A 22,500-nucleotide genomic window follows, 5' to 3' on the forward strand; every position below is an offset into this window, starting at 1 on the left:
GCCTCATGGTTAGATTGCTCGACTCCGGATCGAGTGGTCCGGGTTCGGGTCCTGGCAGGGGACATTGTGTTGTGTTCCTGGGCAAGACACTTTACTCTCACGGTGCCTCTCTCCACCCAGGTGTATAAATGGGTACCGGCGAAATGCTGGGGGTAACCCTGCGATGGACTAGCACCCCATCCCTAGGGGGAGTAGAAATACTCCTAGTCGCTTCATGCTAATGAAACCGGAGACAAGTGCTGGCCTGATGGGCCTTCTGGCTCGTAAGCAGAAAATGTTTATGTCAGAGCGTGACCAAGATCATGACACAAAGAAAGAGCAAGCGTTGTCTATAACTTCCTCGCAATGTGATTGGTTTATTTCTCAAAATGAACGTTTCTGATTGGCTATTACAATTGCGAGCAGCGTTGTCTAGACTCCCGGTAAATTAGCCAATCAGATTTTGAGATTACAAGCAACTGTGGTAAAAAATTTAATCTCGTATGGACTTAATAGACCACTTTCGATATATTAAAATTCAGCGTGGCAGCGAGGCCTAGAGGACACAAACAATGGAAACTGAATGAACATGTTTATTCATTGCTTTTGTTTGTGCCTCTAAGTCTCACCATCAAGCTGAATTTTAATATATTTTAAGTGGTCTATTTAAGGAGTGTTTTCCACAGGCAGTAGTTCGTTTCCAATGGAAAAGGACTACAGCACTGCCGATCCATTTAGTAGGGATTCGTCTCGTCGCATTCTTAAAGAACTTTTAAAAAATGTATATTTAATGTAATTTGTTTTCATCTTCCAAAAACAATTTTCATAAAACTCAATGTCCACCATACTACGTATGTGGGGAGAACATTTAGGCCCGTTTCAAACGTCGAACTTTACATGTGCCTACTCTAATGCAAATGAGAAAAATCAAGTGTTTTCGCTCATTTGCATTAGATTTGGCAAATGCAAAGTTCGACGTTTGAAACGGGCCTTAATGAGGTTTTCGAAATTGAGCAAAAGTAACAAGGTCGACGAATTAGTTTTTAACATGTTTTCCAGAATTGAATTTTTGAGGATCTTTTAGCCGTGTGTACCGTTGCTTGGACTGTTGCCATAGAAACAGTTGTGGACTCATAGACAAAAACGTACACCCACTGTGAAAGTATCGACAGTGTTCAGTGTAATCCCAGTTTTCCATTGAAATCCACTGTTGCCTGTAGAAAACCTTATCGAGCCTTCTTGAGGGGTCTCGGTAAAGGTAAATTTGGGCGTCTCGCTCAATTTTTTTGTTTTTGCAAATCATGAATCGGTAGGCTGTGAAGTATATTTTCCTGAATAAAAAATTCTGAAAAATAATTTTAAAACCGCTAAAATCGCTTTTATTTGTTTCCCGCCATAATCTGCGCGCGAAAAATGATTGATGTATCATGTCAATCACACGTGAAACGATTGGGTGTCAATTGACAGCTTAGCACGTGCCCGAACGCCGATTGGCTCAGCATAATTGGCTTTCAAGTACGGGGTGGAGTTATTGAGAAGCTCTATTTCGAAATTACAACTTCTCGGACTTCGTGTCCCGACGAGTTTTAAGATATCGCTTCCAAATTTTCATAGAAAATTTTTCGTTTGTCTTCGGAGACTGATTTTATGGCACTTTTTCTGCCCCCATTAAGTATGAAATGAGAGTTTCGACTTTGGTGCGTGATATTTCCTTCAATTCTTAACATATCAAAAATTTCTCACACGGTATTGGAGAGCATTTATCTGTGACTAAGGGTGCGTTTCTTTAAGAAAATCCAATATCGGATTTTTGATCCGAGATCATACGGATTCGTTACCACAAAAGAAACGAAGAATCCGAAAATAGATTTTTTTTGAGCTGAGATGGTAAATAGAAAAACTGAGGGGGGCTTGAAATATTCACGTTCTCACCATTTGAAACGTAAGGATGTACTGAAACGCCTTCACCGCTGTCATTACTCCACTGATACTCCAATAAATGCGTCCAGTATTGTCCTGTTGATAGAAATAAGAGATACATAGACTCTTTAAGCATCTATAACAATTATGAAAATACGAACAGGACGGATAATTTCGGCTCGATTTCACGAAAAACTCACCTTCGAATCCACAGTTTGCCATGACTCAGCTGGCAAAATGGCGAGAATATGACGGAATCCACAAGACGACCGCTTGCCAAACGTACTACTTTTTGTATCCCTATCATAAAGAAACGGACGGATCGTGAATCCTAAAAATCTGGATTTAGATTTGATCTAATATATCCACTCCAAGGGTGGATTCTTGAGATTCATAATCCATTTTCAAATTTTGATAGAGAAACGCAAAATCCTTTTTTGGATTCAAGAATCCGGATTTGGATTTTTATAAAGAAACGCACCCTAAAATGCAGCAAAGTGCGGTTAGTTTCGCAATAAAGTGACGGGGCAGAAGCTTCTGCAGCAGACTAGGTCGATCTGAGTTTGAGGCCTCAAAATTATAAGGCAGCATTAAATACCAAAAAATATAAAACTGTATTCAAACAATTCAATCTATTAGCTTTCATGTGATATATATAGTTTGACCCTATACGAAAAATAGCGACGCGCCAATTTTTCTCTACCCAGACCTGAATTGCGGACTGTTTGTCCCATCGTTTTCCTTTTTACAGGCAGCGACAGTGACAGCGACCTTGGAGAAGAGCAACCGAGTCAAAACTGTGATTGCGCAAGTGTCCTCGGAGCAGCCGGCCCGCAAGGCCACAGATGTTTTTCCCGTATTAGAGGTACATGTATTAAAGACTGAAACCCGGACTGGTCCCGAGGGAAACAGCTAATGTTGTTTCCCGAGAATCTCAATGTTTACCCGAGACGCAGCCGAGCAAAACATCGAAATTCGAGGGAAGCAAAATTAACTATTTCCCTCGTGACCAGTGATTAAGTGATTTGTTATATAGCACAAAAAGAAAAACGCGCAACGGCAACAGCGACGGCGGTCGTCGGTCAACATTCGCGGGTAACAGTGCACTGTTACCCTCTGACGTCATAGATTTTGCACTGTTGCTCGCTCAGAGACTTTTGGCGGGAAACAGCTTTATTGTCAGATGTCATGTGACCTCGAAGTAACCGATGAGAGCGCGCGCTGTGTAGTCATTGTTATTTAAGGTTTTTCGCGCGCTGTTGGGGGAAAAATTCAACTATATAACAAAACAGGTTGTTCGACTGCTCACAAGCCACTGCTTTTACAATTACATTTACCGTGTACGTTCCTCAATTTCGTGATTTAGACCGCGTAGAAAAAATAAAATAAAACCACAAGGTCATGAACTTAACTTGATAAACTTACGTTTTTTTAACACTCAGGGCCCAGATGTTCAATTAAGCCGAATCTGCTAATCCGGAAATAGCGGAAATTAAGCTTGCACTTGCACTCCTAGAATTTCTTTTCTTTTCTTTCAAGCTAAAGTTACACTCAGTGTGTGATCACTTTCTACAGGCAAAATTAAAACCTTTATTTTTTCAATAGCTTGTTAGCGCTAGTCGGCTTTCGAGCAACATGGACCCAAGAATGTAAATTAATCTGAACTTGGGTGCTAGTGAGGACATTTTTAACCTGTTTGACCGATTTCTAATTCAATTAGTAGTAATTTTCAATAGCAGACATAATTGGATAACTTGTGGTACGATAATGCTGCATTCCCTAAATGCGTAAATGGTGGCTGTTTTGCAACTGGGCAAGATGCTTTCTGCATCCGTCGAACCGCGGTGACATTGTTGAAAAACTGAACGGTGTTGATACGGAGCATATTCAACGACGACGCGAAGTTTGCGGTTTCTGTTCTCGCTGAACAATGAAACTAAATTGTCCCTTCACTGAAAACGAGCAGTTAAAGTGATACGAACGTGCCGAAAGAAAAGAAAGTTCATTCTCGTGCACCAATGTTACTCACAAATCCGTCAGTTTCGTTATTTTACGTTTTTGTCTGGCAGATCTTAGTGAACAAACTTTCAAAGTGTTAAACTGACGCTCGTGCCAGTTGAGGAGAGTCTTTCGTTTTATCCTCAATAACTATTGTTTTGTATTGATTTCTTTGTGGTTTCAGTCGTTGACGAGTAATCCCCCTGTTAAGTTGGCCAAAAACGTCTCTCTTTAATTGTTTTTTTTTTCCACGAAGATCGAATGTGAAACGGACGATGGCGTCAGAGTGGACGCGGTTGGTCATCTTAGTCTTGAAATCACTCGGCCAGATGGCACAGCGCAGACCACAACAGTGTACAGAAAACCCACACAAAACACAGCTGGCAGAGTCACTTTTCAACCAATAGCAAATCGGTACATAGACGTGGCTGGAATGTGGTCTATAGTCTGTCAGTACACTGAGCATAGAGAAAGGCTCAAGTGTGTGTTGTCCAGTGAGGATCACATGACCAGGAGTCAGCCAGTCCAGTTTATGGTTCAACCGGGTATGTCCTTTATGCTAGTGGAGATAGGGCGAGTGAGTGGCTGAGTTAAGGTGATTCCCTGTCAATAGTACTTGTCGTAGATTTCCGATGAAACTTCACACACTGTTGTAACATATCAAGGAGATGATAACAATGTAATAAAAGGGGGGAGGGGTACGACGCTGACAAATACAGCTATTCAAGCTACATTGACAACTGTCACGCATCCCCAATGTAATCAATGAGGTAACGCAGAGCTTGGCGTCAATCTGTTTAATTAAAGTACGTACTGGAAAAATGTACTTGAGTGTACGTAACTTGAGTGTGGGCTGTTCGACTCGTAATGAGTCCATCTGTACAATTTATGAAATTACCAAAAAACTGACCGTGTGTTTTTGTTGATTTTCTTACTACCCCGTGCAGACACCGTTCTCAGCAAAAATATGAAATAAAAAATGGGGGTCACCGTACTTGTTCAGGGGAAAATAGAAAATATTACTTGACGGATTAAGCGTGGCGTTACTGAAAATCCGCCGCATTTTAACAATGTGCGAGCTAATACGCGCGGCGATGACGCACGAAATTATGCGCCATAGGTTGCGCAATGCAAAACCAGGGAGTCACCTTAAAAGTGGAATTAGAGGTTGTTGCATTTTCTAATAAGTGGCATATTTTCTTGTCCGTCTCTAGGTCCCGCTCACAAACTCGAATTACTATTTCCATCTGGCTCTCCTACAGTCCTTAGCGCGTCTTGTACTGCAGATGTTAAAGGGCGTACCATTCTTCCTCGACCTGGGAGAAGGTTAGTGAATTCAAATAAATCTGAGCTCCCGCTCGTGTTCCTGGCTTCTTGTGTCTGGTACATTTGTCGGTTACTCATTTTCTCGCGCCAGGTGGTGACGATATCCTTTCCCGCGTACACCGTGGACAACACGTTTTCTCGCTCTCTGCGCCGGCTGCATGATTTCCGTGCTTGCAACCAGATGTTCGAGTCCCAGCCTTTTTTTCACCAGATGCATGCTTTTCAATTCGCAACCTTTTACGTAAACTCAAAAACTGTATACCTCTCATTCCTTTCCTAACGGACCCAACCGGGCCCTGCGAATAAAAACGACTCCTTTTTTTTTTCATAGTGGAGTGGAGGTCGTGGAAATCGCGGCCAAGGACCGCTGTGGCAACAACGCCGATAATTCCATGGCTGTCAGTGTAGCTATCAAACCTTCAGGGTCTGTACCCGCTGGGACAATTCTTCCCGCGCTGGAAAATTCCCCGGTCCAGGTCACGCTCAATCGCGGCATCGCCAGGCTACCAAAGCTCACGCTCTGTGCACGTGTTGGAAATTATATTGGTGACTATTTCTTAGTATTTTCAGCTTCTGGAGTGGAACCGCTCTCCGTTAAGTTTGCTTTCAGTACCGGTAAGTTATATGCGTTTGAAGGTATTTTCTTTTTTGTTCTTTTAGCTTACTTCATTAATCCCAAGATAAGAGTAGATTGCATTATGTGCAACTGAACCCTAATATTACCGTACTTTTTAAACATCTATATATATCTTTCAAAGCAACATCCAAAAAATGTTTTTGAATTGGTCAGTTAAATTCACGATTTTTAAAGTGAATTTGAATTTCGCGTTCTTTTTTATATTTTGGGAACTGGGCCGTGTAACGTATGTAAAGGAGCTTTGACAAGGCCACACACTGGTTTGGCATGTGGCCTTGAATTTGACGCTCTTCCCTGTAAAAAGTGCTCTACGAATTTCTTCCTCGCACGTTTTATGAAGTTTCTCTGTGTTCTGCAAGATCGATATCCCTTTTTTGCCGTCACAATAGGCTCCATTCAGTCCCACAATAGAACCAGGGTTCGGTTGTACTTTAATCAGGTCACTCAGTGGACAGGTTCGTAGATAAATGTACTGCTGCATTGTGGCCATCAACAACGTCAATGCAAAAGAGCATCGACCTTTCACTGTCATCAGTTCTAAAAAGTCAACCACAAGTTATAAATCGTCGTCCTTTCATTCATTCAGCGGGCTTGAAAGTCGTCATCCCATTTGGTTTCATCGCCGCGAATTTTCAACCATAATGGAAGGATAGCTATGACCTCAATTGGTTGAGCATCCGAATAAGTAGTATTAGTAGCAGTAATAATAATAATAATAATAATAATGGAAACTTTATTTGTCTTCGAATACAGCTGTAAATCTCTCTACGTATAGGTAATAATAATAATAATAATAATAATAATAATAATAATGATGATGATGATTGATGATGAAGTGTCAACTGCGTCTGAAGTATTAGAGAGCTCAAAAGCATGGCATTTTCGTGAAACGGCAAACGCGAAAGGGTGGGTTGCTGCTGCTTGTCATAAAATTACTTTCTTCAAACGCGTCTCTCTCTTTTGAAAAGCGGTACTTGATACCTGCTGCTAACACCTAAGAAATGAGCTCATATCAAACGAGGTTCTTCCATTTTTGGCAAAACCCAGATCTAAGTCTGCCGTTTGCCGTAAACGGGATGCTTGATCTCTCTATTAATAGAATTTAATCTTTATTTGTACTTTTTGTGTCTTCGCAATTAATTAATCCGCTTAGTGGCCAAAGTGCAAACGCTATCAAGTTAGCCACAAATGGGATATATTCATCATGCCATCCGCTATGAGTAACAACGACAGCGACCTTTGCACTGGCAAAATATATTTCAGTGTTACTTCGGAATTATTCTAAGTGCGCCCCGATTTTATGGACTTATCAGGTTTGTGACTACACTTTCTCGCTCTCAATCTTGGTCCCTTCAGCGGTGTCAGTGTTGCGTCGATCTTTATAAATTTCATAACACTAGATATTTAAGTCCTTGTACTCGCTGCTTTGTGTTGCAGACGAGCACAGTGTTGCGTCGATCTTTATAAATTTCGTAACACTAGATATTTAAGTCCTTGAACGCGCCGGCTGCTTTGTGTTGCAGACGAGCACATTCAGCGAATACAGAATGAGCTACAATCACTGAGGAAGCAAGTCATAGATGCTGAGCATAGTGTCAGTGAAGGAAAACAAAAGGCGAATTACAGCAAAGCTGAAGTTGTGGCGGCACAGACGCCTGTCCGAAGTGCTTTCAGAGGAGATCCGAGACCGCGAGATGTAGTCAACGTACTGCAGAGCACTAAAAATCAGTTGCTTCACTTAGAAGCGAGTCATACAGTCACTCGACCAGCTGTTGTGCAACAAGGCCGCTTACCCGCTAGAATACGGCAATACATGAAAGGTGAATGACTGTGCTGTGGCCTGTTTGTGCTGTTGTGTGATAAATTTGAACCATTCTCAACTTATTATGTATAACTTATCTAATAATATACTTGGAAAATTTCTCCATTCTTATTGGTGAAGACAAATGCACTGAGATTTCAGGTAACACAGTGCAGAACAGAGGTAATTCAGTGCAAAAAGAAGTAGCAAACCAAGCATTCTGATTGGTCAATGATGGAAGAAACTCAAAGATAGCCAATTAAATTTTTTGCCTGAACGCGTGATACGCGCGCGTCGCTTCTGCAAAGGTATATTCGTCTTAGTCTGTATTCAATATGGCTAGTTTTTGTTGCCGATATAACGAGCTCTGGTTGGCCAAGTGCCAGGGCGGTATTCTAAACAACTTATTAATCTCGAACGTGCCGTCTTTACGAGAAAATTTCATAGCTCGGCCTTGCTGTATAGACCAATTCGGCGAACTAAATGTTCTACCCAATTCAAATCCTTTGGGAATAAAACGTTTTGTTCGAATTATTTCCATATCATTTAAAGTTGTGACCTTTCAAAAGTAATTGAAAAGGTGGTGAACTGTTCCAGTCAGCATATAAGAGATTACATAATACTGAAAACAGTTCTTTTAAAGGTTCAGAGTGACATTCGTAGTGCCGTTGATAGTCATCGCACAGTTGCTCTGCTGCTGCTGAATTTATCTTAAGCGCATGATGCAGTTGATCATGGGTTATTGTTACACAGACTTTGGGCGCGTTCGATTGACCCTATTCCGGAATAAGAATACGTGGAGTGATGATTTAAAACACTGTGTGTGGCATTTTGCGGCAACAAGGACAATAAATCTATGTTAAAAATAGCATTTCAGCAGATGTTTGACAATATTAAGAATCTCTGCAAAAACGAAGGATTTCTAACTTCTATTCCATGTATTCCTATTCCGGAATACGGTCAATCGAACGCGCCCTAAATGTTTGGTTTAGCATCGGAGGCGAGGTTCTCGCTTGGCTAACTTCATATCTCACTGGACGTAGCCAGTATGTTACCACGATGTTACCCCCCCCCCCCCCCCCCGTTTGCCAGAAACATTGGTGTTATCTTCGTCTCCCACATGACTTTTGAGCATCACGTGTCAAACGTTTGCGAAACATCTTTTTTCCATATGCGTTATGTCGCACGCACCAAAAAATAATTGGCCTTTCCGAAATTCAGCAGGGAACTGGGGCGAGTTTCAAGTTTTAATTAATCGATAAACTGACACTACCACATGAAAGATCATGTTGAGATTGGTCATTTGGCCAAGTATGGTGCTTTTAGGGTGAACAGAGACCAAGTTATGGACCTTGAAACATGGTTCAAAATCCATACAAACGTCTCTAATTTTGACAAAGCGTCCCCCAAAACCATATAAACTCTAATTTTTTTATCAGTTTAGTGACAACTGTAAAATCCCGTCATGTATTTACAATTTGAAAGAAGCTGCGATGAAAATCGCTATGTTTTCCCATTTTAAAGAGTATCACGGAAATCATAAAAATTTTAAGAGTTTTTGTGGTTTTGGGGGACGCTGTATCAAAATTAGAGACGCCTGTATGAATTTTGAACCATGTTTCAAGGTCCATAACTTGGTCTCTGTTCACCCTAAAAGCACCATACTTGGCCAAATGACCAATCTCAACGTGATCTTTCATGTGGTAGTGTCCGTTTATCGATTAGTTAAAACTTGAAACTCGCCCCAGTTCCCTGCTGAATTTCGGAAAGGGCAATACGAAGACTTAAATTCGCGCTTTTGTTACGTGTCGTTTGGATTTTGGAAATGCCTCATTGTATGGACTCCCAAAGTATGTAATTAACAAACTGCCAGCTGTATGGAACTGTGCTGCTTGCCTAATATTTTGCAAACGGAAATATGATCATGTGACACCTGTTGACCGAACTGTGAATCAGTGAAATGTGTTTAAAATCTTGTTACTGACTTTTAAGGCACTAAATGGATTGGTATATCTGACATGCTGAAAAGATATGTATCATTTGGATCATTACGATCGTCATCTAGAGGCGTTTTCGTCATGCCCAAGTTTTATTCTAAGTATGGCGATCGATCTTTTTCAGTTTATGCTCCTACTCTTTGTAACAATCTGCCTGATAATATGCGACGTGCGACGAACTTAAAAAAATTTAAGACTTTTAAAGACATCGAAGGCATCGTAACCCCCAGAGATTTTTGAATTGGGTACAACTTTTAGTTAGTCGAATAGGTCTATTGACACGCCATTGCTCGCCGCGGGTCAATTCGGCAACTCCTCTGTTTGACATTTTCCCGTAAAGACCGCACTCTTGGTTAATGGGTATTTACGTAATAACTTTTGTAAAGTTATCACATAATTCAGTGTTGTGCTGCAAGGCTTGAAACCTCAAAAACTATCTATGTATCAATCTTGTGAAGGATTCGAACAAGAGGTAGGCTCAACTTTTCGCTCCGGGTCTCTCTTCTTTTCTCTTTCCTTTTGCCGACCCAAATTGTTTTCTTTACCTTGTTCAAGGCGTTTTTCTCCACGTTGTTCCCTTAAATAACGGTTTAAGGAGAACTTGACCATATATTACATTTTCTACCGAAAATGTAACCGTGAGGTAATAGCTTGCTGTCCCGCCATTTCCCTCTTTCGGTTGTGGTTTCCCGTTTCAGCGCTTGAACGATAATCTTTGCTTAGATAAAGTTTGTAGTTACGGTTGAGCTTTAAACGTTTTGCCTCCCAATCCAGGTATAGTTGCAGAGCTGGCATTTGTGTCTGACCCGCTTTTGGCGCGTATCTTGTCTTGGTACCTTCAGTCTAAGATGGAAGTGGCACTTACGAGCACCACGGAACAGCAGAGGAAAGTTTATGATGCTGGCTACCCGGCCTACTGCGAGGCTACACTGCTTGGTTTTACCAAAAGAGACTTCGATGGGAGCGACGGAAAGCCTCTGCCGTTAGAACTACCTTCTCCACCGCCTAGGTATAGCAGTGTTATCGAATTCGCGGTAAATCTCCTGGAGTTTACGAGCGAGAACGGCTATCTTCGTTGTACCCTTTTCTGGAATCTTCTGTCAAAGACAATTGTGGTGAAAGACCTTAGATCCGGGCAAATTTACCGCGAGCATCTCACCAAGATGAAACAGCCGTGTCCCACGATTTTGTGTCGTGATGGTAACATGATCGCATCGGATGGCCTGATGGATCCCAAACGCCGCTGTCCACAACTCGCAGATCTTAAATTTTCTTTCGGCGCTTTGCCGCTGCGGGAAACCGCCCAGCATCGTAGGCTTACACAAACACGCGAGGCACTGGAAAGACTGCAGACGGTGTGCGAGACCCACAGGGAAGAGCTTGAAGAGGTAAAGGTGAGAGAACAACTGCTGAATGAAGTTAGAAATAAATTGACGCCGCGGATAAATGAACTTGAAAGGGATTTGAGAAAGTTGAGACCAGTAGGAGTGGAAAAGGAAAGTGATGAACCAGCAGAAAAACGGAGAAGGAGATGAGTGGACTTTCTTAGTGGAGGAACGTCAAGAACCTATCTCCAATGTTCGCCTTCCTCTTGAGCTTCAGTTGCTAGTGTTTTTCTCTGGCTTGATGTTAAGATATTAAGACAATGGTTAATTTTATTAGTAACGTTTTTACGTAAAGGGTAAGCCCTGCTGGCATGCCCTCCGAGATAACAGAGACTTGAATTAGAGCTGTAGATCAGAAAAAAGTTCGAAAACATCTTAGGAAATCCGGGTCTTTTAACATGGTTTGGTCGGGCAGTATAATTTTAGAGTAAGCGTACAACAGTTTTCCAGTCTTGGCCCAACTTTTGCCACAAGTTAATTGACAAGCTGAAACATTTTTACTGGGTCACTTTTAATTGCGTTGGGCAACATATTCATTCAAGTTTTGTCAGTTGCGTGACCTTCTCGAAGTTTATATTGATCGCTCGGACAGCTTTTACACTGTTAACTTAAACAACTGCTGACTTTTAGGACAGGTTAACGTTTGATCATAATAACATTTCACCCTTTTGTACGTGCCTCCAGTAGTCATCGTTCGCTTTGTGTTTAAATCCAATTTCGATCTAGCGATGTATCGTGTCGTGAATTAATGACATCCTCAACCATCGATTTAATACTCGATTATGTCTTAGGTAGTCAATCTATTGATGTGAAAAATTTATTAAAGCTGGTACACAGCAACTGATTATTGTAGAATTTTCACGTTCGTCGTTAGTTGTCGCATACCTCTGGTGGGCACACGTTTTAACTGGAACGAGCTTGTCTCCTACCTACCCATGCATACCTTTCCAGTACAGCCACGACTGTGGCAGCAGCGAGGGGCTGAGTCTTGGGTGCATGCTGTTAAACCATTCTTTAAGGTGGCTCAAACTCAGTCAAGCAGCGTTCTTATTAGAAGGATTGGCATTACAACACTGTATCACGTCTTAGCAATGTTGTGGTACCATATGAAACACCAGTTAGAGCGAGTTTCAATCGACTGTCGTAAAACCAAAACCAAAGTAATTACTTTGGCCAATCAAAAAGGATGGAGACTATCCAGTAAACTAATCAAAACTTGAAGTAATTACACGTAGCCGACACAAAGCGCGGGAAAATGTGCACGCGCGAGCCACAATTGGTTTTGGTTTCACTTCTGATTGGTTGAAAAAATGGCGCGAGAACTTTAAACCAATCACTGAGTGAAGTAAATGCAAAACCAAAGCAATTCGCTAATTACTTTCCACACTCAATTGAAAACCGCTCTATTGCTGAACAAGATGTGGTCATTATTGTGACGTAATAAGTCACCGTGGCAACGGGAAAGCCCTGTAAAAAACGCCCTTTCTTTTGTTTTTAGTTGCTCATATCTCAAAAACAAAGTCGGTGCCCCTCATTTTTTAAAGCCCTAATGTGGTCACCAGGCCAATATGAAACGTTCTGCGAAGTATGAAAAAACTCTGTGGAGCGGATTCAGAGCCACCTTACCTCTGAGACCTTTTTACACTTGTTTGGATGGGTAAAAAGAAACATCGAATCACTAGACTTTAATCGAACTAGGACATGTAGCTTACTTTAATTGCTACAGCACGAACGAGCGACACGTTCTAATCAACTAATCTTTATAAAGGCAAGTCTAGAACATCACTGCTCTGTAGCGGTTAGGGTCAAAGCGAGAAACTGTTCGGTCAAATTTCCGATTCATTGTGTGAATGATCGTTACGTCGTTAGGTTCTCAAGAGAAAGAGAGGCTTTTATAACAAGACGAAGCCTGTCGTTATTTCCCCTTTCACATAAAATTTGCTATTCACTGACTCGAAGTTGGTAAGGGCGTTGTTTTCAGCGCAAGTTCAACTTGAATCACCTGATATTTTGCTAACAAGCGTTGCTCTATCTACAGAATTCGGAAGGGATAAACTATTGGTAGTTATTCCAATGTTATCCATTTCATGTTCAATCGTGGTTGGTCGTGATCTTTCTTGGCCTTATCAATAAGGTGGGGTAATTAAAGACAGGTCTAAGAAAAGACAAAAATGGAACTATTGTAGATCTCAGAAGGTTGGACAAAGGTCAAGTAGATGTCCATATCACGTGAACTTGAAATATTTTGGGGACCAGTTAAAGGCGTGTTTTTGGGCGTATATCGTGAGCATTCTCTTTTGGAAAGCGTCATTCACTGCAACCTATTCTAAAGTCTTAAAACCGCAATAAGGACAAACAGGGTTATGCCAATTAAAAATACGCCCCTTCTTAAATTAGGTTTAGTGAGGCAGTGAAACAAATTTTCCAGTTCAGTTTTACTCCACCTGTTACCAGAAAGGCAAATGGCATGTCATCTAGGAGGAATGACTTTTGCGGCTTCGTCGTCTCTGCCTAACTTATGATTAATCGGAGAGGATCGGTGCAAAACTTGTTGTTTAGTAAATTAGTGAAGTGCAAAGCTTTTGTATTAGCGGCTGAAGGTCTCCGTTTCGATCATCGGTGAATTCAACGCCTGTTTCGAATTTCTTGTAATCCGCGTATCTATAATCTCGATGTCCGTAAAACAAAAGCAAAGGCTGGGTAGTCTTCCTCTGGTAACAGTTTCAAAGCCAGCAAAACTATTAGTTTAATAAACTGACTTTCCCCATTGTGCTGCCTCGTTGCATATGGAAGGAAACAATAAGAGGTGTTCTCAATCGGATTAATTTGACTAACCGTCGACTTTGAAACTGTTCACTGGAATAGCTTTCGAGCGTGTTTGGAAAAAAGTAAAAACAGAAACTATTTCGTTAGCGTTTAGCGGCAGGCAGGATTGGCGCTGTGGTGCGAGTATTCACTTTCACCTTTTCTTGGCTCGGGATCGATTCCCGCACTGGACGCCATAAGTGGGTTGTTCATTTGCTCTGAGAGATTATTCTCTGTGTTCTGCTGCTTATCCTTCTCGTCGAGCTCTTGTACTCGCCGGTCATATTGCCTTCAATGTACCTTGAGTCTTGAATAAAGTGAATATTACTAAATTATTAAATGCTAATGTAAATGTTGCGGTTTTCCATGAAATCCATCTCGCATGTACCGAATCTAATGCAAATGAACGAAAACAATAGAATTTTTTCATTTGCATTAGATTCGGCTCATGTGAAATGCGACGTTTAAAACGGGCCTAAGAAACTTGAACGACCACGGTATACAAGAAATAATTACACTTGTAGATCTCAAGCAATCCACAAGGCCTCTATTTCCAACCCGTTTGACTGAAGTCCCTGTTCATGGTTTTGAAGTTACGCCGACTTTCTTCGGGTCATTTTTCAGTTTCATTCATCAGAGAGATTAAGCCTCGGGTTGAGGTCAAACGACAAACTTTACGGCCAAATTTGCGTTTTGCTAAAAATTAAAAAAAAAGGTTTGAATTAAGTTCTTTGCTTGCGTGTAGGTACAGAATTATCGCTGCTCGTCAAGGAAGAGAGACAAGTTAAAATAACAGAATTCGTATGCTTTCATGTCAAGCAGCATTTAGCGCGTTAACGCGATGCCCAAATCTTTCTGTCAGTTATGCTGAATTTCCAATTATTTTGAACATTTCTAATTTCTCAGGGACTTAAAAATAACGGGGTTCTTCTGTGGCTTTTCATTTCCGTGGATACATGCACGGATCTGGAGGATGGTATGATTCTGGAAATCTATTTTAAGAAATTCCCTCCTGTGTGTTATACAATATGGGATTTAATATACGTCGTCCAAAAACAAACCTCGTTCCAAGGTTTCACCGAAAGAATCTGGAAGCCAAACTAAATTTGCTGCGACATGTGATTGGTCGACACGTGAAAAAGCTCCTTGTTTAAGTTTGTCAATGAAAAAAAAAATCGATCAATTGATATGACCTTCACCGCACGTCTTTAGACAAGGATGAACTGTCATTGAACCCTCCCAACGAGAATCCAAGCTCTAAGTAAAGGAAACCTAAAGAGGTAGGACATATTATTGTATTCTAACTAAGCCACAGATAAATAACCAAATGCTGGTTGATTAAACGCGTAGAAATATGGCTATTGTAAGTTAAAGGGGCCTTAACAACCCTTCTTCGTAGGCTAAAACCTTTCGCGCTCTCTTCACTAAACTGATTTACAACGCCACAAAATTCCCCCGCTTTCAGTTTAGATTACTAAGAAAACGACTTATGAAGTTGTGGTGAACAAAGAGATGTGGTTTTGTCAATATTAGATATGCTCTTTGTTATTTTAGACTTTGCAGTGTAAAAACAGTGCATTATTGTTCTGTAGAATGACTCATTGTAATCGATCCCGCGTAGTAAAAATTCTGTTGGCAATTGCATCATCATTGTTTTGCTAACATACCAAATTTCCCTCGTTCCGCCATTGTGTATCATCAGTTATCAACTTGTGAGTAAATACATCTGTGTCGCCTTCGAAGGCGATTAAACCAGTTTTTTGCCAGTTGTAATAAAAGTGCGTATTTTGGCCATCAGACAATGACGACATTTTCGCGCGATTTTTCGCGGCGATAAACTTGTTAACAGTTGATCTTTGGCTGAGATTTGAGCACCGATATGACTTTTTGCAAGCAATAATAAAGCAATGTTGGCAGCAAACCATTGGTTGAAAGTCTTCACAGTTAACAAATCTTTTCGTTATACTATAATGCATAAATGTCGCCAACGACTTGGAACCGTATCGCTGACGGAGTCAATTCGCAACTTAGTTGCAACGCTTTCAGTGGAGGGTGATTAAGCACGAATTTAAATAATTGAAAAAAATTAAGTACAGACAAAGAAAGGAATTTCTTCAACGAAGTGAGCCTAGAATTTATATCCATCAGTTTAAAACTTTGCCGGTATGACTTCGGTGATTCTTTCCCAAGAACTGAAAGCTGTCAGGTTTGACCATTTCTCGGAGCAGGGAGAGATATCGCACAAAGTGATTTATTATTTCAACGCGATCAGTTGTATGCCGCCCTATAAGGATGACCCACGCTCTCCACTCGATATACTGCAATTAGTTCCAGCGTATTCGCAAAAGGTTCAACAAGCTCATTTCGCAACGAACGATAACGAAACTAGCAAGCCAGCACATGGTTTCGAAAACTCTTTTCATGATAATTAGACCTGATTTAGAAAGTTTTGTCTAAAAAGTAAGTGAAATTATTGAAAATAACTGACCGGCAGAGAATTCAATCGAGTTCAGTGTGAAACCGTCATTCGAAGAGACATTCATAGACGATGAAAGTGTACCTAGATTTTGTCAGTCTTAAAAAGTCAGTTTTGCCGTTGCCAAAGGGGTTTTTTTGTTCAGAATTTGATGCATCTGTGTGTGTGTCCCTTGCAATTAGATGCCCAAGGAAGGACGTTTGCTCATAACGAGCCTTTTTCTGTTCGGAGACAAATTTCACAAATTAGAGAACCACCAAATCATCCATGATGATTATAGGGTTTTGCCAAAGGTTCTCCAGCCATTTGAGAAACAAATCATTCAACTAGGACAAGTACTAAAAAATTCGCAGAGACATTCGTAGAGACGAGGAAAGTGTACCTAGATCTTTGTTGTTAAAAAGGTCAGTTTTGCCATTAAATTGCCAAAGGGTTTTTTTCGTTAAGAATTAGTCTGTGTATGTATCCCTTGGATGTTGAGGCTCAAATTAGTTGCTGAGGGAACGACGTTTTGCTCGTGATGAGTTTTTTTCTGTTTGAAGGCGAAATACCACAGAATCGTGAGTTATTTCAAAGGTTCTCCAGCCATTTGAATGACAAATCAACGCGGATGAAAGTGATGAAAGTTTATTGCTCGGTCACCGATGAGGACGGACATAATTCATTCTCGGACGAGACGTAAAAAGGAAATGTTTGTTGAGCGTATATAATCTGAAGTTACAAACGACAGAGAAAAACTTTGAAAATCTGTCAGGCTGAACTGCTTTTAAAAATCCCATTTGCAATCCATTATTTTCCTCAATTTTGAACATCCCAGCTTACCTCCTTTTGTATTGGCAATTCAAACCTTCTTTTAAGGATCAAAATCTTTATTTTGATCATGTTGCTAGTTCTCTGTCGCTGAATTTGGCCAAATTTCGTGTCACAGCCTCTGTAAGAAGTACTGAAATTCTTCCAGCTTGTATGACAGTATAATTGGCGTATGATGAGACGAAGGTAAAAAAGGAGAAAGCCGGTCAAAGTCCTGAAAAGTAAATGAATTTATTTAGTGAAATTCTCGTAACATTTATGAACATTCCCTCCGAGAAACAATGCTGTTTCTCTTCAGTGAAAGGCCATACTGAGTTAACAGGCCTACAAAAATTTTCAGTCGTGTTCAGTTAACAAGAGACTTTTACCACACTACAAACTGAGTCATTTGATTCCTTCGAATTCCTCCATCTCTTCATTGAAGTGTAAGAGGCAAGTTAGTTCTTGGACTAACTCAGATGGTGATGTCCTCTATTGTGATTCCCTTTGCCTTTTCTGTAGACGTTTGTGGCAGATTGTAGCTATTGTATTAATGGATCTCGATAGTTTTTTCTTTCCTGCTGAGAAAACAGCATCTTGTGAGTGAGAGTTTTGTTGTCAGAGAGACAAACATGCCCATTGTACCCTATGTATTGGGCATAAATGATGTTGCATGAAAGGGAATAGTTTCCTCAATAATCTTAGGTATCCGTCTTTAAACAGCCAAACCTGTGTGGTACCGTTAGTGTTCGTGAGCGTGAAGATACATACGTTTTTATTTGTGCGCTAATGTCCAGAAATGCACGAAGATGATGCAAAGTTTGATAGAGCGAGTTTCAATTGAGTGTCGTAAAAATTACTTTGGGCAATCAAAAGAACGGAGACAATCCAGTAAACCAATTAAAACTCGAAGTAATTACACGTAGCCGACACAAAGCGCGGAAAAATGTGCACGTGCAAGCCACGATTGGTTTGGGTTCTGATTGGTTGAAAAAGGAGCGCGAGAACTTTGAGCCAATCACTGACTGAAGTAATGCAAAACCAAAGCAATTCGCTAATTACTTTCGACACTCAATTGAAAACCGCTCTATCCAACACGTAGTGTCCCTCAGGGTTTAAGCATGTGCTACAAAGTCAGTTGCAAAAGTAGTTGAGACATCATCTGTTCGCATAATGTGTCCCCTCAAACCCCCCCCCCCCCCCCCCTCCCTTTGCAATGTTGCTAGCTAACCAGTATTAGCCTGAGCAACATTGAATCGAGGAAGGGGATGAGGGCTATTGGTTTTTGCACCAAAGAACTTCAGGGGCACCCAACGATAATCTTCGGTGAAATGTTTGTTCGAGAGAGTCAAACTGTTCCAAGAATTTCTTTTCTACGTTGCCAAACAGCTATAGATTTCTTTACTAAAACATCACCTAAAAGATTCGCAATCAGGGAAAAGTAGTCTCTTACGTTTTCAGAAGGGATATTTTTGCTTCTTCTGGCACTGAAAAAGGTCACCTAGCAGTTTCGGATGAGCACATGGTTTGCCGGGAAGTTCTTAGAAGGTAACGTTCATCTAGCAATTTCTGAAATGAAGATATCATTCACTAAAACTTTCGGACACTTCAATTTTCAGCTAAGATATCCGAACAAATTCTTCTAGGTGATAAAAACATCTTTTTAGACAGTCTTTATACATTGCAAGGAGCCTAGAAATGTCCCTCAAAGGTTTTTGGCTTAATTTTCTAATTCTCTCGTTGGGTGCCCTTGTAACTTCTTGGTCGTCACATGGTGTCTCAGCAGCATTTTTGCAAATGGTTGTAGCAACAAGGCGTTATTTTTGCCGCTGCGTAAGGTGCGTTAATGCGGCTCTTTGTTTTAACTTTAGGACTGGAGTTTATAGGACAATTCGTGACGTTAACTATCTGCAGTGAGGTTGAAGTTGTGGAGAAGGGCAGGGGGACATTTTGGGACGCTTTATATCAAAGTCTTCGTGCATCTCATTACCAGGGTTTCTGAATGTCCTACAGTGAAATCAGTTTTCCCAGACAAAAGGCCTCAGTTACACTCTCAATTGATGATGTTTTTTGCTTAATCAGTTCTTCATCTCCGAAAACTTGTCTTCTAGTTTTTTAAAGAAGCAGTTAAACCAAATCGTTAACAAGTGCCGTTGTCGATGTTGAGCTGTGTTTCAGCCGGGCTTCTTCAGAACCTCACTGAGAATACAACAGCGTCGCCTGCGCACAGTATTATCCATCTTTTCATATTTCCTCTTCTCCTCAGTGGAACAAGAAGTAAGGGATGTTGTATTCCTATTCTTTTCCCAACTGTTTGGAAATTCTTTGTTGCCAGTAGCATATACTGCAACTTTCAATTTGAAATAATCGAAGAAGCAAGGGGATTTTTTTCACCTTGTCAGCTAATCAATTCAGTCATAGAACTTTGCTTTCATCCCTGTTAGAGGCGCTGTATATACATATATATATATATAAATATTTTAAGAGGAAAAAAGGACGCAACTACATTTCCCGGTCGGGAAATGTAGTTGCGTCCTTTTTTCCTCTTAAAATATTTATTCCGCTCTGCTTTAACGTATTGAGCACTGTTCCACGAGAAAATCGACTTACAGACTCCCTACATATATATATATATATATATAGCACCTGCAGTTATATATAAAAAGTGCTCAATGGTTTCATCAGAGCTTTGAATAGATACGTAGACTTGAACGAGGTCAAGAACATTTATCCGCTGCTCAGAGTTTCATGCTTCTTACGACGCAAGCATCAGGTAACTGCCAGAAAGAAGGAATACATGGTGTTTTACAGTGATTTTGAAAAAAAGCGGTAGCTATTCGTTATTGGCTAGGATGTATAGATCTGTATAGCAACGGTTAAACAAGACAACCAATTTACAGTGAAGTGCTATAGAAACCACGTTACAGAATCCAAACATGTTCCTTTAGAAATGAACGCTACAGAAATTCCACTAAGCTTAGTAAATATGTATGGGGCTTAAACGACTCGAAAGTTGACTATGAAATTAAATGTCGGGTTGTTAGGCATGGGACATCGTATTCAAATGTAGCGAAGAAGTGTAATTTGTGTCTGTGGGAAAAGTATACTATATAATTTGTAGACTGAAAATGCGGACATGAAAAGAAATTCCTCCTGAATAGCATAATCACTTTAAAAGCCCATAAGATTCATTTTTAGCACTTTACTGTAAATTGGTTGTTTTGTTTAAATGTTGCTATACATCCTAGCTAATAACGAATCGCTAACGCGTTTTTTCAAAATCACTGTAAAACACCATGTATTGCTTCTTTCTGGCAGTTGCCTGATGATTGCTCAGAGGCAAAACTCAGAGTAGCAAATAAATGATTTTACCTAATTCAAGTCTACGTATCTATATACATATATATATATGACGCAAATGAAGAATACCAGCCCATTGTGCGCCGTGGTGTATTCTCGACTAATCTCGACTGCTGTTTAGTCTACCTTTTCATATTGTTTTCGTACATTTGAAGCATTAACACTTCGTATTAATCCGCTTTTGGACGTTTCCACGGCCAAGTATGTTCCTCTTTAAATGAGCAAATATTGCCCGGCATCCTTAAAACAGTAAACCAATAATAATTTTCTTTTCTCGGGATTTGCCTCCGGGGTAACAATTCTTTTAGTGACGTTAAAAAATATTTTAAAAATGCTGAATTCATACCAGCGAATATTTTTTCGCTTTTGTACTAATCTCGTAATCGTTTCATCATTGATTAGCTTCTCAAACAACTATTTTCCAGGCCAAGTAGATCCCGTAGAGCGTTTAAGTTAAATGTTAACCAAGAAACCAAAGCATGGAAAATCAAAAAGCCTTGTCAAGATGTATCCAAATATGGCAACTTTCCAAACAGTGCGTGGGTTGTACGTTTTGGAATGTAGTTTCCATAGCAACCGAAGTCTCTTCGAGTACAATAAAGTTTCTATTGAGCTCTTCAATGAACAATAACAGCTTTATTGTAAGGTATTTCAACAATGCAGGCCATGTTATTATGTATTGTAAACGACCAATCCACGTTTGTTTTTGGTGGATAATTTCCGTTGAAGGAGGAATAAGTTGTCAACAGTTGGTGTTCCTTACGATGTATAAAATGTAGCTCATGAAAGAACGTTATTAACTCCTTTGAGCTCACGTTGAACCATCTGAGAAGTGGGTAACGCGACTAGCTGTTTTAGGAGGATTTGAGACCTTTCATTATTGTCGAAAAGCCATGCTTGCCTGATTGCGTATTACAAATTGGTGAGTTACTTCGACAGGATACCAGATGGCGGCACAGTCTATCACAACATGCTCGAGGTACGCTTCACCTTAGAGAATTTCATCTTGCGTTTGCTTAATATGAGAAGAGGCTACCGTTTTAGATCATATCAGGGCTAAACAACACGACCTTAGATGGCTTAAACAATTTATCCACAACGAAATTACAAATCTATTAAGCTCATGCATTGTTTGACTTTGGAAGGTGGTGGCTACACGGAGGCTTTGCAGTAACTCTTCTGAGCATTGTCTTAATCATACCGTCTTGTAGAAATGTTCTTTTCAACCATAAGTTTGTAATTTCATTAGCATGATAAACTCACAAGAGCATTTATAACAAGGTACGAAGATCGGATTCATTAGATATTGTGCCTTTGTTTTCAAATTCTCAGACCAAAAAATATACCTAACAAGAAACGTGTTGTTTTCACGTGCCGCCAAAGTCGGAGTTTCGACCACGTGATGTCGAAATAAATATTTTCAAGACAAAATACAAAATAATAGCGTAAAGTTGCCGAAATCGACATAGAAGATCACTCAGAAAAGACACTCAGCAAAATATCTTAAAATTAATATCAAATACGAACAACGTTTCCTTTTGAACTATGTCCCTGTCTCATTTGAATTTTTTAAAACATTCCCAAGGAGTTATTTTCTTATGAAATTTTGTTCATTTTTTTAAATTGATGGCAATGACTAAGACATTAAGAATTCAGAGAATCATTTCATTTCTGTATGCACCATTAGCTGAAGAACAAAGCTTTATAACATCTTGAAATTCCAAGGAACTAAGTTAACAAACGTTGTGACGAAAAGTTCACCTTCGACAACAATGGAAAGCGAAGGTTTGAAAGCACCGACTGCGGAATGAAAACACTTGACTGTGTTGTCAGCCATAAAAACCTCACATCGACACACGATAGACAAGTGAAAGCGTATTTGTTTCCATCACGCGTTTTTTTTTTGTTTCAAGGGTCATCAGTCTAAATTGATTGGCTGCGTTATAAACTTTTACAGCCAGGTTACTTTCAACGATAAAAACACATCATTCGAGGTCAACGAAGCATGACATTGCATTGACATTATT

At 40.2% G+C, this 22,500-nt stretch overlaps 1 protein-coding gene and 3 long non-coding RNA genes across 9 annotated transcripts in view; 2 read left to right on the plus strand and 2 right to left on the minus strand.

The window, feature by feature from the left end:
* The window catches only part of LOC137969844 (uncharacterized), a 2,697-nt gene extending 503 nt beyond the window's left edge, over positions 1-2,194 (minus strand). The window contains exons 1-2 of the long non-coding RNA XR_011116732.1: positions 2,100-2,194; positions 1,912-1,995 (exon numbers count right to left, since the gene is read on the minus strand). This is a non-coding gene — a long non-coding RNA (uncharacterized lncRNA). The remainder of the gene's footprint in view (positions 1-1,911; positions 1,996-2,099) is intronic.
* The window catches only part of LOC137969843 (structural maintenance of chromosomes flexible hinge domain-containing protein 1-like), a 46,601-nt gene extending 34,703 nt beyond the window's left edge, over positions 1-11,898 (plus strand). For all 4 annotated transcript variants that reach the window (XM_068816225.1, XM_068816226.1, XM_068816227.1 and 1 more), the window contains 6 exons: positions 2,651-2,764; positions 4,154-4,442; positions 5,112-5,223; positions 5,555-5,838; positions 7,384-7,680; positions 10,433-11,898. In XM_068816225.1, coding sequence (XP_068672326.1) covers positions 2,651-2,764; positions 4,154-4,442; positions 5,112-5,223; positions 5,555-5,838; positions 7,384-7,680; positions 10,433-11,193 — 1,857 coding nt within the window. In that variant the 3' untranslated portion in view covers positions 11,194-11,898. The remainder of the gene's footprint in view (positions 1-2,650; positions 2,765-4,153; positions 4,443-5,111; positions 5,224-5,554; positions 5,839-7,383; positions 7,681-10,432) is intronic.
* A 3,215-nt stretch (positions 11,899-15,113) lies between these two features.
* Positions 15,114-22,500, plus strand: part of LOC137970886 (uncharacterized) — a 26,277-nt gene continuing 18,890 nt past the window's right edge. For all 3 annotated transcript variants that reach the window (XR_011116887.1, XR_011116885.1, XR_011116886.1), the window contains exons 1-2: positions 15,114-15,128; positions 20,899-21,452. This is a non-coding gene — a long non-coding RNA (uncharacterized lncRNA). The remainder of the gene's footprint in view (positions 15,129-20,898; positions 21,453-22,500) is intronic.
* Positions 17,356-22,500, minus strand: part of LOC137970887 (uncharacterized) — a 13,279-nt gene continuing 8,134 nt past the window's right edge. The window contains exon 3 of the long non-coding RNA XR_011116888.1: positions 17,356-17,691. This is a non-coding gene — a long non-coding RNA (uncharacterized lncRNA). The remainder of the gene's footprint in view (positions 17,692-22,500) is intronic.

The sequence above is a fragment of the Montipora foliosa genome, chromosome 9 (genome assembly GCF_036669935.1).
Source record: "Montipora foliosa isolate CH-2021 chromosome 9, ASM3666993v2, whole genome shotgun sequence".
NCBI lineage: Eukaryota > Metazoa > Cnidaria > Anthozoa > Scleractinia > Acroporidae > Montipora > Montipora foliosa.